Source organism: Cibotium barometz, chromosome 48, assembly GCF_041138505.1.
Source record: "Cibotium barometz isolate CiBa-2024 chromosome 48, ASM4113850v1, whole genome shotgun sequence".
Classification (NCBI taxonomy): Eukaryota; Viridiplantae; Streptophyta; class Polypodiopsida; order Cyatheales; family Cibotiaceae; genus Cibotium; species Cibotium barometz.
Window position 1 is genome coordinate 44442350 of NC_141093.1, and position 15875 is coordinate 44458224.

Sequence of the window (15875 nt, forward strand, 5' to 3'; positions counted from 1 at the left end):
GGGGGCCGAGTTTTGAGCTGACTAGATCAGTCCGACAGTGGTGTCCCCTCGCTCCTTTTCTTTTTCTCTTCTTTGCGGAGGCTATGAGCATGTATTTGACGGCAGAGAAGGTTGGTTTGAGAGGACTCCAGCTCCCAGTCCGGGGGGAGGACCTGCTTGATGCTGAGTTTGCAGACGACACGGGCTTATTTTTGCATGGCAAGGAGGCCAATCTTCTTCGGGCAGAGCAGTCGCTCCAGGTTTTTAGTGCAGCTTCGGGAGCGTTGATCAATTGGCGCAAGACAGTGGCCTTTTGGATCAGCAGTGCTCCCACTCCGGCATGGAGCCCGGACCCCGGTTTTAGATGGATTCCTCCTGGCACAGCAGTGCGGTATTTGGGATGCCAGATTGGACTGGATTTGTCACCTGAGCAGCTGATTGCCCCGCTTCTTCTGAGCATTCGGAAGAAGCTTTTGTATTGGAGTACAGCTCGACTATCCTTGGCTGGGAGGGTGGTGGTGGCAAATCAGGTGCTGCTAGCGACCATGTGGTACATTACGTCTTGCTGGATCTTCTCGAGCTTTTGCATCAGCTAGGTACAGAGGCTGATCAGGAACTTTCTTTGGTCCGGGCGGGACGGTCAGCCAGCCTGGGCAAAGGTTGCATGGGCAGTTATTACACTTCCGGTGGCTCAGGGAGGCTTGGGCATTATAGATCCAGTCGATCAGAGTAGAGCCTTATTGGGGAAGCTTATTGTTCGGGGGCTGCTTCCAGGCGCTGAGCCTTGGAAAGAGCTTCTCTTGCAGCAGCTGCAGGCTCGGGCTCCCCCAGCAGGGGGCACTTGGGCACCAGAGATTCGCTGGATCTTCATAGCGATGAGGAGGACAGGCCTCAGTAGAGGATGGGAGGACAGATTTGCTTTGAGTATCCTGAGAGCTTGGGAGCTGCTGAGACCGGGGCTCTCTGAGCGACCTCCTCCTTGTGTTGAGGAGCGGGCCAGACAGCCGCTCATCTGGAGCCCAGCGGTTCGCACAGAGTAGGGTCATATGCTGGGTTCTCGGCCTCGTTTTTGAGAAGGCATACGATAGAGTCGATTGGGGTTTCTTAGAGGGCACTATGCTTCGCCTGGGCTTTGAGCCAGGTTGGATTAGAGGGGTGGCGGCTCTGTATTCCACAGCTCGTAGCCAGGTGTTGATTGCAGGAGGACGGGGGCTTAGTTTTGAGCTGACCAGATCAGTCCGTCAGGGGTGTCCCCTCGCCCCTTTTCTTTTTCTCTTCTTTGCGGAGGCTATGAGCATGTATTTGACAGCAAAGGAGGTTGGTTTGAGAGGACTCCAGCTCCCAGTCCGGGGGGAGGACCTGCTCAATGCTGAGTTTGCTGACGACACGGGCTTATTTTTGCATGGCCAAGAGGCCAATCTTCTTCGGGCAGAGCAGTCGCTCCAGGTTTTTAGTGCAGCTTCGGGAGCATTGATCAATTGGCGCAAGACAGTGGCCTTTTGGATCAGCAGCGCTCCCACTCCGGCATGGAGCCCGGACCCCGGTTTTAGATGGATTCCTCCTGGCACAACAGTGCGGTATTTGGGATGCCAGATTGGACTAGATTTGTCACCTGAGCAGTAGATTGCCCCGCTTCTTCTGAGCATTCGGAAGAAGCTTTTGTATTGGAGTACAGCTCGACTATCCTTGGCTGGGAGGGTGGTGGTGGCAAATCAGGTGCTGTTAGCGACCATGTGATACATTACGTCTTGCTGGATCTTCTCAAGCTCTTGTATCAGCCAGGTACAGAATCTGATCAGGAACTTTCTGTGGTCTGCGCGGGACGGTCAGCTAGCCTGGGCAAAGGTTGCATGGGCAGTTATTACACTTCCGCTGGCTCAGGGAGGCTTGGGCATTATAGATCCAGTCGATCAGAGTAGAGCCTTATTGGGGAAGCTTATTGTTCGGGGGCTGCTTCCAGGCGCTGAGCCTTGGAAAGAGCTTCTCTTGCAGCGGCTGCAGGCTTGGGCTCCCCCAGCAGGGGGCACTTGGGCACCAGAGATTCGCTGGATCTTCATAGCGATGAGGAGGACAGGCCTCAGTAGAGGATGGGAGGACAGATTTGCTTTGAGTATCTTGAGAGCTTGGGAGCTGCTGAGACCGGGGCTCTCTGAGCGACCTCCTCCTTGTGTTGAGGAGCGGGCCAGACAGCCGCTCATCTGGAGCCCAGCGGTTCGCACAGAGTAGGGTCATATGCTGGGTTCTCGGCCTCGTCTAGCCTGGGGACCTTTAGCGGCAGGCCCAGCACGCAGTTTTGGAGACTGGCAGACCTTCTACAGTCTCCCAGAGGAGATCCAGGTGGAGAGGCTGAGTCACTTCAGAGAGGGGATGATTATGAGGGATGATATTCAGGAGGCACTCACAGAGGAGTGGTTCACGCCTTTCGAGCCAGTGGCCCCACGGTGGATGGGAGCCTTTACTCAGTTGGAGATCCTGATTGCTGTCAGAGCTTGCACTGAGGATGGCAGATGCCTCTACTATGAGATACAGGATGAGGGCAGACTTCAGAGAGTGGAGGTGGAGTCGCCTTTGGTTGCAGAGTGCACCTTTCAGAGGATACGGGTAGTGGCCGCCGCTTCTCGGAAGTGGCATATTGACCCTGACCCTGCTGATGTGCTCCCGGATTGGCGTATATGGGCATATGCAGCGCGCCCCTTGGCCCGGTTACAGTGGGACCCAGTGGAGTACGAGTGGCATGATCCTTATGCATCCCTTGAGGCCACAGAGATCACCTTTTTCCAGTATACTGTTCGGCTGGGGAGGCATATTTTGACGGCGAGGAGGATGGTCTCTCCAGTTGCAGCGGGGCATTGGCGGCTACAGGGACTCTCACAGGAGTTCCTGGAGGATTTCTGGGCTCGGCTCTGGGCTAGTCGACAGGCCCGCAGGATCTCGACTTTCCAGTGGCTGGTCGCCCACAGGGGCTCAGCAGTTGGCACTTGGCTTGTTTACAGCGGTCTTCCGGCGGCCTGCGTCCGATGCGGCCACCCTATGGAGACACAGAGACATTGCCTTTGGGATTGCCCTCAGGCGCAGCAGATTTGGCTGCGGATGCTGCGTATTCTGGCCCCCCTCTCTCCAGTGGGAATGTTTACGTGGGGTGCCGCTGCTTGGTCGACTTCGACAGGGCCTGCTATGGGCTATGAGATGGAGCAGGACAGTCAGGCCATCAGATTCATTAGGGGCCAGCCTCGCCTGGTTCCGGCACCGGATTTCTCGTCCGCCAGCTGGACACAGGAGAGGGATTTACGATGGGAGCTCCTCAGCAGCCTGACCATCTGGTTCACCTGGAGGGCCCGGTGTTTCACGGCCTTTGAGGGGAGACTGGAGCCACCAGCAGAGACTGTTCGGGGGATCTGGCAAGAGTTGATCCACACCATGCGAGGACAGTATGACCGCATCCGGGGCGACTCGGACGAGGCGATATTGCGGCGCCAGGCCTTTCACACCACCTGGCGCAGCGGCCCTTTCTACACCTTACACACGGGATCCCCCCGTTGGCATTACAGGCCACCTGTTTGGCTATCCCCCCCCCCCCCCCCTATTGTATGATTTAGCCCCTGAGTCCTTAGTACTGATGCTTGTATTTTGCAGCTCCTAGGGAGAGTCTCCCGGACTGCCTTGCTGTATTCTCTGCTCTGTTTCTCCTATGAGTAGGAGAGATCTTTTGTAGCCCTACGGGCGTTTTTATATAACTAATGAAAGGATCTTTTCTTGGGGAAAAAAAAAAGAGAGGCTAGAGGGTTGGGGCTAGAATCTAGATGGTGGAGAAGTGATCACTATCAAAATCAGAGCTCTCGTTTGGATCATCTCCATTAGAAGAGTGCCCATCGAAGCGCTCGGAGAAGTCACCCTCGCTAAGGATGTTGCCCTCGTCATCAAACTCGGGCTCTTTAAGCTCTTGTGACAAGGCAACCGGAGCGTCCTCATTTGTAGAAGCGGAGGAAGAACTACCGGAACGTCGTCGTGGTAGGTTTGCACTATGCCACTCGAGCCGAGACGAAAGGTGCATCCGCCCGCGAGTGTCTACTTGCACTCCTCTACTTCTAGGTCGATTTGTATGGCGTACGCCCGCGAAGAGTACGAGGAACTCGTCGATCAATCTCTTGGAGCTCTGCATAGAGCTTCGCATACAGTCTCTCCTCCTCCTCATCTACCTCCTTGGGGACACTCTTGAGAGAGCCGCTCGTGAGCTTCATGGTTGTTTCCGTACGACGTATGACGTCATATCGTACGGAATACCGTACGGTATGATACCGTACGTACTCGTAGGATTTTTTTCAAAATTCTTTTTTTCAAGATTTTTTTTCCCAAAAAAAATAATTTCTTGGTAGGTAATGGTCTTTCTTTTGCTTATCTATGGCTGTTTGAGCTTCCTCTGTACTATGATGCTTCCCTCTTTTCTAAAATACTCCATATCTGGACGTGGAAATACCTAAGTTTATAAGTATTTTTTTAAAGCACCGTATTTTATCGTACGATAAGAAATTTTTTTATATCGTACCATATTTTCCCGTATGGTATCGTATCGTATCATACCTGACAACTATGGTGAGCTTGAACTCGTCCACATTGACCTACAAGTGACATGCATTGACACACAGTTATTATCAAATAAAACTCAAAAAGCAAAAAGTTAGAAGTTTACAACTTAAGTTTTAACTCTTAAGTGGTCATTAGTTGTAACTTATAAGTTACCTCTCTAGCCGAGTCCATCTTGTGCATGGCACGCAGCATGCGCAAGTTAGTGTGGCAATACACTAGCCACTCTAACTGTCGTGTGCTCAAGCGATTGCAAAACTTCGTGTGTATGAGAGAGTAGGTCCTCCAATTCCTCTCACATGCACCCGAAGCGCAATCTTGAGCCAAGAGTCTCAAAGCCACCTTTTGGAGGCGGCTGAGCGTGTAGCCAAATGTCTCCCACCAAAAAAGGGGTTTCACAAGATACTCCCTTTTCCAAGTATGTGGTGATGCAAGCGCAGCTCCCCTCCTCTAGTCATCGTAGCTAATGAGCTCCTCCAGGAACTTTCCATGGAACTCCTCTGGCAATGCCTTAGGCAAGAAGGCATCACGGTCCTCTAGCAACTCAATGTCAGTGAATGAAGAGGGCAGGTTATTTGTAGATCGGATGTAGCAAGGCGGCAAGATCATGGATAGGTCGCCGCATCCACCTCCATCTCCTATCCATAATGTGCAAAAGATCTTCACGCTTGTCCTCATTGAGGGAAGATCTTCACGCTTGTCCTCATTGAGGGAAGAACAAGCGCACAACTCGGTGGTGGCCTCTCGCATGAAGTGGACCAAGAGCCCCAAGGGAGCTCCCACAAAACCCTATAGAAGGGGGTTATGGCAATGACAATGCTCCGCACCTTGGCCCAAAAATCCTCATGCAAGCACAATTTCTGCACGTCTTTTGCCTCGCTCATCTCTCTCTCATCCCATTCCATCCACTCCGAGCTGATGACTGTTTGTTGAAGGGTGTCTTCACATCATATAGCCTCTCCAAGAGAAGCCACATGTATGCGAAGCGTGTGGTGGAAGGCTTCTTTAGCTTAAGGGTGCGATGTGCGCGGAACATGGCAAGCACCTTCACCTTTGAGTTGAAAAAGGTGACGATGGAGGTGGCTTGCCGCATGATGGTCTTCATCCACTCCAACTTGCCCATGTCCTCCATGAGCAAGTCTACACAATCAGAGGCACATGGTGTCCACACGATGGAGGGATAATCCCTCTCCAACAAGCGTTTGTCGGCAATTTGACACAACTTGCACTATATTTTCTGGGCCAACGTACATCATACATGCCAAAACATTTAAATAAGTAACGTAATCATACTTTAAAGAGAAAAAAAGCAAGGCACACCTCAAGATTCTTACCTCAATGATGGCTTGCTTGATATGGCGATATATAAAGTGGCCCGTTGTCTTCCTCCCCTTCTTCTCGGAATCCACCACTGGTACAAATTCTGTGCCTAGAGGGGAAGACACAAGTATGTTGATGATTCCTCTCTTCTTTCTATCATTCCACGCATCTGAGGGGATGCTACACCCATACTTGGCCCATCTTGCTCGTACGGGTGCTAGAGAATTATCAATTCTCTCCCTCTCTTCGTCAAGTCGTTTTGTGCGCATGTCGTGGTATGAGACGCCGGTCCATCCATCCTGTGCTGGGTCCACATTTGCAATGGCTTTCACCATCCTCTTCCATTGCTCGTCAATTTTCAGTCCTCTAGACTCCAGCAGAGTACCAGGGTAAGCAATTCAAGCTTTTGATTGATTCAGGCAGCACTCATTCTTTTATTTCCCCAGGATGTCTGCGTAAATTAGTCCTGAATCAAAAATCAGGGAAACCTATGCAAGTGGAATTGGCTAGTGAAAAGATTCTTTTCACACACCTTGAGACAGACCTTATTCAGTTTAGCCTAGATGGGAACGTAACAGAGTGCTAGTTCAGAGTTCTACCCTTGGGAATCTATGATGGAATCCTTGGAATGGATTGGCTCCAAAAGAATCAGGCTGACATTCATTGTCACAAAGGAACCATCTCTTTCCTTGACCTTCATGGGAATAAAGTTTAAGGAACTGGAATTTTCGGATGGGTGTCGAGGTTTCTTGAAGAGGTATCCTTTTCTGCAAGGACTATATAAAAGTCGTACACGCTTGCATCTGTTCCCCTTGTTGCGCTATGATGTGCATAAATTCCTGGAACATGGCGTTTTTGTCATCACTACTGACTTGGCTTCTGGATGCAATCGCTGTCGAAGAAACAATTGTTGCAGGGGTCGTGTGTTCTTCCTCATCGTCAGGATTCGCCATAGTGGGAGTGGTCAAGTTTTTTCTTGACCGCAACAATACCATCCACGATGTGTGTGGGAGACGTTTCTGGTTGCTTCCGCAGGTTGTAAACCAACTGTCCTTCGAGGTAGTGCAACCAGTGTCTAAAAAACCAACCACACAAGTGAAAAAATTTTGTTTCTTCTTTTTTTTCTTGGCTGAATCTCTTTACCAGAAGGCAAAGCTTTGATATCACTATAACATGCAGAAGCTTATAGTCGTGGTTATACTTTGATAATGAATATTTAGCACCTTGGTTCCTTACGATTGCACAATATAGTGGAGATAAGAGTGCGAGAGAGAGAGAAAGAAAGAAAGAAAGAAAGATTTTATTAACGTCTTCCAAAAGACCGAACTCGGCCTATGAGACAAATCGGAGTACCTGTATGGGGTATCCTCTGTCATCCCAACAAAATGAAAAAGTACTGAATAAAAAAGCTGAATCTGGGTGTGCAGGGGATGGAGCTCTACCACTAGGAGAATGCAAAGCTATATGCATGGAGTATACAATCATGCTATGCAACCTAGCTAGCTCCATCCTGTACCATACTGGGGGTATAAAATGGTATACATCAGTGAAGGGGGTGTCCACAGCTCCCTGAAGAACATGCCTGGGTGTGCTCTGAAGCGAGCCAGTCGCTCCGCACCCTCTCTGTGAAACTGAGCTCTGATCTTTGTCATCTCTCTCTGGTGTAGGCGTGGTGTCCGAAAGCCAGGTGTCCTCTGTCTCCTGCGGGCTCTAAGTGTCTCTGCTCTCTGGAGAGTAATTCCCTGCCGTGTAGGGGCTGGGAGGGGTGTGGATCTCTGAAAAAATGTAGTAATCTGTGTCTGTCGCCCCCCCCCTCTGGAGCTGTCTGAGCCTGTAATAATGTCTCTCTGTGGCGCTGTATGTCTAGAATGTATCTCCCCAGTATGCGCTGGTCTGCTGCCTCAAAGATCTGGCGTAGGGAATGTGGCTCTCTGAATAAAATGGGATATCTCTCTCTGATGGCTGTATATGCTCTGCATCTGCATACATAATGCTCCTCACTCTCCACCTCCTCTCTGCACAATCTGCATACCCTCTCCTCTCGGGGGATCCGTGCTGCTCTGCCAGTCTCAATCTCCAATCGGTGTGATGAAACTCTGAGCTGACCAATAGCCACTCGGGAGCCGTGTGGTAAAAAGCCCTCCATGTATCTAGGCCTCTCTATGAATCCATCATCAGTGATACTCATGAAGTGATCTCTGTAGTATAGCATCTTCGGTGGAAGAGGCTGTGTAGGCGATATCCATGTCTCTCGTGTATAGAGCTGCCATAGATCCTGTCTCAATACTCTGTTCCTCTCACTATGAGAGAGACGGATATGTGGTGCATCCTTGTCATACTGGAATGGTGGTAGATGATCCATGTCTAGGCCATGCTGTGAGAACCAATGTGTGACCTGTGCATACCATGATCCTCTGTCTCCTGCCTCAGCCAACTGTCTAGATGCCTGAAAAGCTCTGTATGATAATCTGTCCTGTGGCATCTCTCTGAATCTGTCTAGCAGGCATATAGTCTGAAATATGGCCTCTACCATCATAGGAGGCGCAGCAAACTCTGCTCGGATAATGTCATGAGGTACTGACGGTTTGCTGCGTATCATGCGTGCCATCATGAGGGCCTGTGGTCTCTCTATTTGTGTCCACCAATGGGTAGCAAGGCCTGGCGCCCATACTGCTGCTCCATACATCAATGCCGGTGTGACTAATGTGTCAAATAGCCACCCCTTCGTCCGGGGCTCCTGAAAATGCACCTGGTGGCACTGTCTCTCTAGCATGGCCAATGCTGCATATCCCCGTGTCAATCTAGCTCTGGCTGCTGAACCCATGGTAAAGCGTGTGGCTGCTGCAGAGAAGGTAACCCCTAGGTACACGTATGATGTCACCACCTCCACTGGGCATCCTGCGAGACTGAATGTCAGCTGACTCCTGCCCTGTCTCGATGTATGAAAGACCATAACCTTGGTTTTCCCAAGGTTCACAGTAAGACCCCTCTGTGTGCAGAAATCATCGAGTGCATGTAGATGCTGCTGTAGACCATCTGGGGACTCAGACACTAATACAATATCATCAGCATAGAGCATAATATGTACTGAGGTACCTGCTAAATCAACTCCATCTCCGCCTCCCCGTGTAATGAAGTCAGCCACCTCATCAATGTATAACCCAAATAGCGTGGGGGAAAGTGGGCATCCTTGCTTCACACCAATGGTGCTAGCAATAGTCTCGGACATACCTCGTGGACATCTGACTCGCCCAAAAACCTGCTCATATAATGCATAGATGCCCCATGTCATATCTGCTGGTATGCCAAGAGACTGCAGGCGCTGAAAGAGCCTCTCTCGTGGTACTGTGTCAAATGCCTTGCGGAAATCCACAAAGCAGCAATAGAGCTTTCTCTTCCTCACTCTGGCCTGATCAATCATACATCTCAAAGTGAATACATGGTCAGTGGTAGAGAAAGCTCTCCTGAAGCCTGCCTGCCCTGATGAGCGTAAACCTGCTCGCTTAGCATATAAGCTAAGCTCTTGCTCCAGCACTGCACCATAGAGTTTGGCCAGCACGTGGCCTACCATAACCGTCCTGTAGTTGCTCGGATCGAGCATATCCCCTGTTTTGTGAATCGGCACAATGGTGTGCATCGTCCACTCCGCAGGCAAACCCTCTGCTAGTGCCCTGTTAAACAGGTGTGCAAGAAAAGGAGCTAAAGAATCTACTGCATATATGAGATGCTCACCCTGCAGGCCCATATGGTCGGCGGCCCGTCCATGCTGTAGTAGGCGGCGGATAGCTTCCTGTACCATCGAGTGGGTAAAGAAGCTAGCTGTGGTAGGTCGAGGCTCCTGTGGCTGAGGTATAGGTGGCTGCTGTGGGGCATGGTATAGACCCTCTGCATGTGTGCCATGTCTGTGGGTCTGCAATAGGTGTCGGGGTCCGGGGCTCTCTGAAGTGCCGCCATGAGACAGGGCTATCTCTGCTCATGAAGAAATGAAAGATCTCTAGCTCTTGTGTCTCTGCGAAGGCCCGCCTTTTGCGGCGAGTAAGTCTCCTCATCTCTCTCCTCGACTCCTGCTCTGTGATGGCTCCCAAGGCTCTCTGTATGCGGAGCCGTGAGTATAGGGCTCTGCACTCGTCATCATACCATCTGTTCTGGGGCATAGTCCCAGGTCTCGCAGGCTCTCCTGAGTGTACACGATGTGGGAAGCTCTGTAATGCAGCCGTGTGTAGGAGTGATGCGAGCTGGGCTGTAATGGTATCCATAGATGCCAGGGGATCCATGAGTAGGAGCCAGTGTATATGTCTGCCATGTCATGTGTGAAGTAGATGGTAGTGTGTGGCGTTGGTATGTGGGGGGCTGGTGATACTGGTGATCCGGCTAGTGAAAATGCCAAGTATGTATGATCTGCCCCAATAGGACGAGGTGGAATGGAGAATGAGGTGACAAGCTGTGATGCCTCCAAAGACCCCATAATGTAGTCTACCACCGTGCCTCCGGTCCGTGTATGACCCCCATGTGGGAAGCATGTCAGCCCTCCTGATCCCGGCCACTGTAGCATCCCGTTATAAATAACGAGACGATGCCTAGCTCCCAACTCTAGTAAGTGGTCCCCATAATGTCCTCTGTCTGGTCCACTATCCTCTGATGCCCGACTAGCCCCTATCTCCTCTGGATCCAGAGGGTGGAGGATCTCCATGTCATCATAGTCATACACCTCACACTGTCTGCTCTGTGTGTGGGCATTGAAGTCGCCCGTAAGAAATACTTCCCCTAGTGTAGAATAATGCATAATCTCCTCTGACAGACAAGTGTATGGCGAGGCTCCTGTCTCCTCCTCCTGTGGCATGTCCTCTGTAATGACATAGGAGGATCCTGATGGAGAAAAGTAACATAGAGCTATGTATATAACCCTGTCCTGTGAGAGCTGTAAGCTGATCCACATGTATCTGGCCTCTGGATCCTGTGCTACCACTCTCAGTCTCCCCTGTAGCTCCCGTCTGAATAGGACTGCTACTCCCCCCGACCCTCTCGAGGTACCCTGGCGTGTGGTCCTCCTGTATGCTGACTCCCACTGGAATCCCTCTACTCGAGGTAGCCCTCTCTCTGGGCTCTGATGTGTCTCTGTCAGAAGTATGATGTCTCTCCCCACCATAACATGCTCCAGTCGTCCAGGCTGCACCCATAGTGAACCATTACAGTTCCATACTGCTATGTGTATCTCTGTCAGTGGCCTGGTCTGTGTCCCATAGGCCCCAAACCGCTAATCCATGGGCCGGCCATCAATGATGACCCGACCATCTCGATAGAAGGCCTTCTTGCCTTCTCTCCTCGCGTGTAAGACTCGTGGCATGCAAGTTCTCCTATGCTCAAGCTGCATCCTCGTGAGATCATCATCCAAGAAAATGGGAGCTCCCTCTAAACCCCGTAGTATGACACTCTTCCTCATGAAGGTGACCCTCTCCGTCTCTCCTGCAAACTGTAGGATGAGGGCTCGCTTGCGTGTTGAGTCTTTCCCGGCTCTCCATGCTTTGGTGAAGGGGAGAGGGTGCTCTTCCTTGTAGCCGAGCTTCATGCATAGAAGCTGTCCATCTTTCTCGGGAGTGGAGTCGGGTGTCTCGGCTATACCTGTGACTCGAATGTTGAGGCGGCGAGCATGCCTCATCTTCTCCTCCTCAATGGTGGTGTGAATGATTTGGTTTTCTTCCCTTTGAGTCTCCTCCCTCACTTCTTTACGGATGTTCTTCTTCACCACCTCGACCCATCCTGATTGCTTGGCTTCGAGCTTTCCCTCCATGTCCTTTGTGATCTCCTTGGAGATCTCTTCTTTGATGGCCGTGAGAGTGTTGTCATTGATCTCCCCTTCTTCCTTCTCAGCATTCTTGATGGCTACCATTTCCACTTTCAATGCACTCACCTCCTCCTTGAGTGCCGTGTTCTCTTGTTCGAGGTTCGTGACCCGTGCTTCGAGAGCTATGATGTGCCTGTGTAGTTTGTTTTCCACCTCATTGAGGTTGGAATCGGATGTCTTCTTGTTCTCCTTGATTAATGCCTTCATTGCCATCTCGAGGGCCTCGAGTTTCTCTTGGAGACTCGGGGCCATTCTTCCAAATCACTCTGCAGTCCTTCCCACAGGCAGGGAGGAGAGAGAGAGAGAGAGAGAGTTATGTTGCTGCCTTGGGGGCCTGAGCAGAGGTGGGTGGGGAAAGGCGAACTGGTGAGATGGCGGACTGGCGGGCAGTGGCGAACTGGCGAACTGGTGAAATGGCGAACTGGCGGGCAGAGAGGCGAACTGGTGAGATGGCGAACTGGCGGGCAGAGGCGAACTGGGAAGCCAGACCTAAGGCAAACTGGTGAGATGGCGAACTGGCGGGCAGAGAGGCGAACTGGCGAAGTGGTGGGCAGAGAGGCGAACTGGTGAGATGGCGAACTGGCGGGCAGAGAGAGAGAGAGAGAGAGAGAGAGAGAGAGAGGGAGAGAGAAGAGAGAAGAACAATAAAAACACGGTACACCCGATTGGGTCCCAAATACCCTGTGAAGGGCCCCCACCATAGACGGGTGTATTTGCTTTATTGAATGATGAGAAAAGACTGAATTTTGTAGGCACATCTTGGCTGTAAATCTTGAGCCTGAGATGCCTGACTCTTGACCTTCAAGTTCACCTTTGCTTGGGAATTCGCTTGGCTGTCCTGGCCTTTGAATACCTTCAGCACTTTGTGAATATGAGATGAATAAGACCTTTATCAAGCCCATGCTTATATACTTCTCCTAGATGCTGGTCGGTGGACTACAGCAGGGGTCGGCCTGTTTTTAATAACTCCACGACTTGTTTTGGAGGCGCCTTTTTCCAATGGCCTGGCCGCCTTGCTGCTGGCCCTCCATGGCCTAGCCGCCTGGCTCTGTGAAGGTCACATGGGCTGGTCGACTGGCTGCCCAGGCCTTCTAGGCCTGGTCGACAGCCAAGTCCATGCCTTCTAGGGGCTGGCCGACTGTGCTCTTGCCGCCTAGAGGCTGTCCAACAAGGCTTATGCCCTATAAGGGCTGGCCACAATGCTTGGGGCTTTTTGTGGGCCAATTTCATGGCCCATGTGCTGCCCTAGATAGCCCACGTGTTGGGTAACACCCTACACTATGCAAATCTACATGCTTCCTCAGGTGCCTTGCATCTGGCTACAAGCCTAACAATGGTCGAAACACTTGTCATCATTCTAGAGGGTGACTCACAGACGGGCTGGCACTGCTTCATGTGCGGGACTTGCGCACTTGACCAAGACCATGCATGGGACTTGTACACCTGACCTTGGACTCTTAGAGCGGAACGTTGGCTGACTCGTCCTGGATTGGGACTCACAAGGGACAAATTTTGACTCCAAGTCCTTTACCTATTGTATAGATATGTCCAGGTGGCATCCAAGTGTGGGATGCACGTTACTGAGTAACACAAAGAGTGTACGGTTTGATCCTTTTTAGGGATGATATGACACTGGAAGTCCCTGGGGAACTGATTGTGCCTGCACCTGTCCTTACAAGCATGCAAATACAATCATAAATGTCAATGGCTCACTCTAAAACCCGTAAAGCCCTTGCTCAAAGATGGTCTCTAAGTAGTCCTTAACTTGAGGACTGGGTGATATGGCCATCTTGTTTGTTACCCTAACTGCATGCCATCTGTATATACCTAAATTTTCCCAGCAGTCTCACTGTAGGGAGAAGGGCACGCTATAAGTTTATATTGCAAATGTCACGAAGTGGTAAAAGGGCAACCTTAGTGAGTTCTTATTAAGGACAATCCTCTGCTTATTTTCGTCTCTTTGACCTTGGAAGGTAACTCGTATGGGGTCGAACAGGGAACTACTCAGCACGAGGTCTCTTGAAAAGTGCTTTGCACAACAGGGTTTTTCTCTGTAGCATGTGCCTCATCAGGAGGTACATTTGTGGGTTCTTGCTTTGACTGGGTGAGGATTATGTGCAAGCTTCAGTAGGGGAGTTAGGGCCTCAACTTTCCAAGAGGTGCTTGCACTTGCTCTAGGGAATAACCTGACAGGGGAGATTCGGATTGACAAGTAGCTGCTGTAATTCTTACATAGTTGGTATAGCAAGCCACCTTTTCATTTGTTCGTGCACTTTAGACACTAGTAGGCCAGATGTTTGAAAGGGGTTCTCTCATCTTTCCTCTCTCAAACTTAAAGTGCAAATAGCCCTACATTGGATGTTCAATGTTCTGTTTTCTTGAAGTGTTGAGTTCCGCATTTCTAACTCTCCTCTACATGTAGGTCAGAGTTTGATCGATTGAACTACATGGGCTTTTATACGGCAGTTTTGGAGAGGGAAGGTGAAATTATCTCAGTAGCATCAATAAGGTATACCACTACTTTATGTTGGTTTTTCTCTTAAGGAGGATTAGATTGTAATCAACTTGAACATCAATCAGCTAATTTGGTATTCAGGTTAATTTACTCATAATTTTGGAGTTCGTGGTGAATTTCCACAGAATACATGGTGCACGGTTAGCTGAAATGCCCCTTATAGGAACTCGGCAGAAGTACCGACGCCAAGGCATGTGCAGATTACTTGTTGGTGTTATTGAGAAGGTGAGTTCTGCACTGATCCCATTTTCAGTTCTAGTTATGGGGTCTTTATTTTTCTGTAACTTGCAGTGCTATTATTTGTCCTACTTTTTTTGCAGCTTTTGCACTCCCTAGAGGTGGCAGCCTTCATTTTACCTGCAATTCCTGAACTCTTTGAAACTTGGACACATGCTTTTGGTTTTAGACCTTTGGACGCATCTCAAAGGTCAGAAAATACAGACTTGAGCATGATGATATTCCCAGGAACTGAATTGCTGCAGAAACCTCTATTAGGAAGTCTGACGGTTGATGCAGTAGTGTTGCAAAAACCACATTCAGAATCAGAGATTACACGAAGTGATGATGATAGATCTTTGGATGCTTCTCAAATGTTTGAAAATACAGACTCAAGCATGATGACAGTTATAGGAACTGATCTTCTGCAGAATACCTCATTAGGTAGTCCAAGGGGCGGTGGTTCACTGGTTGTGGAAGGCACCATGAGACCCATCGAGGTAAGGGATGACAGATTGCATAAACCAGAACCAAGTGCAGAGCCTATGCAAACTGATCCAGCGTCGCTAGGAGGTGGTGTTTGAATGTAATACGATTATAGATCAGATCTCTCTTTGCTTCGATTGTTTTCAAAAAATTCTGTGACTTAAAGAAACAATGTTAGTGTTATACTGATGATGACCTCTCTTGGGAGTTTGTAGAGGGTCAGAATTCCGATGAAAGATTTTCAGAAGCGTGGGTTCCTCAATATCCTCTGATAGTTTGGTAGAATGCATGCCAAGGGCTGACTTGCTTCCACACCCTGGAGTTTGCAGAAGATTCTATTTGGGAGACCTGTGCAGGAGGACACAGATCACTTGAGAGTGTCCCTGAAAGACTAGGGATTGTGAGTTGTTCTGGGCTTTTGGAGAACATGATCTTACACAAAGTAGACGGAGACAGCATATAATCAAAGCAGGTGGACCGTGTAAAGATACCTTTGAAGGGGGGCGAGAGTCGATTGCGTGCGTCAAGAGCCTCAAGCTACTTTTGAAATTCCTGGACTCATGCAGTGGGATGCCTCCCTGCTCCTCCGAAGCAGAGCACTGTTGTCATGGAGAGCAAGTATTCAATTGTTTCTTAGTTTGAAAAGTAATTCTTGTCTTTGGCCTTCTCAATTGTGGGGTTTTTTCAGGGGGAAAGGTTGGCGAACTGTCCCCTTGTAATCTAAAGCTTCTTGGCTTGTGTATTGACAAGTGTGTTATGGTAGAGTTAGTCTTATTCTTTCTTAACCGTTATTCATAAAGAATCATCTTGTTTCTTCAATATGTATTTCTGAGGGATTTCATAACCAAACCATAAAAAGAGCATTCAATGCCAGATTCAGCTAAGAATAGGGATTTTCGAATAGTCACTAAAAACTATCAATTTCAAAGTGTTTGA

General features: G+C 49.8%; 1 protein-coding gene across 10 annotated transcripts in view; it reads left to right on the forward strand.

Moving 5' to 3' along the window:
- LOC147611202 (uncharacterized) overlaps window positions 1–15875 on the forward strand; it is a 96331-nt gene that overhangs the window by 79973 nt on the left and 483 nt on the right. For 3 of the 10 annotated variants that reach the window (XR_015263980.1, XR_015263981.1, XR_015263982.1), the window contains exons 8-11: window positions 14145–14231; window positions 14363–14462; window positions 14558–15026; window positions 15155–15584. Coding sequence is in view for 5 of the 10 variants with exons in the window: in XM_086785865.1 (XP_086641991.1) it covers window positions 14145–14231; window positions 14363–14462; window positions 14558–15026; window positions 15155–15222 (724 nt within the window). In the remaining 5 variants the exon portion in view is untranslated. Of the gene's footprint in view, window positions 1–14144; window positions 14232–14362; window positions 14463–14557; window positions 15040–15154; window positions 15824–15875 lie in introns of those variants that run through there. The other 7 variants (XM_086785867.1, XM_086785869.1, XM_086785865.1 and 4 more) reach the window with 5 other exon arrangements.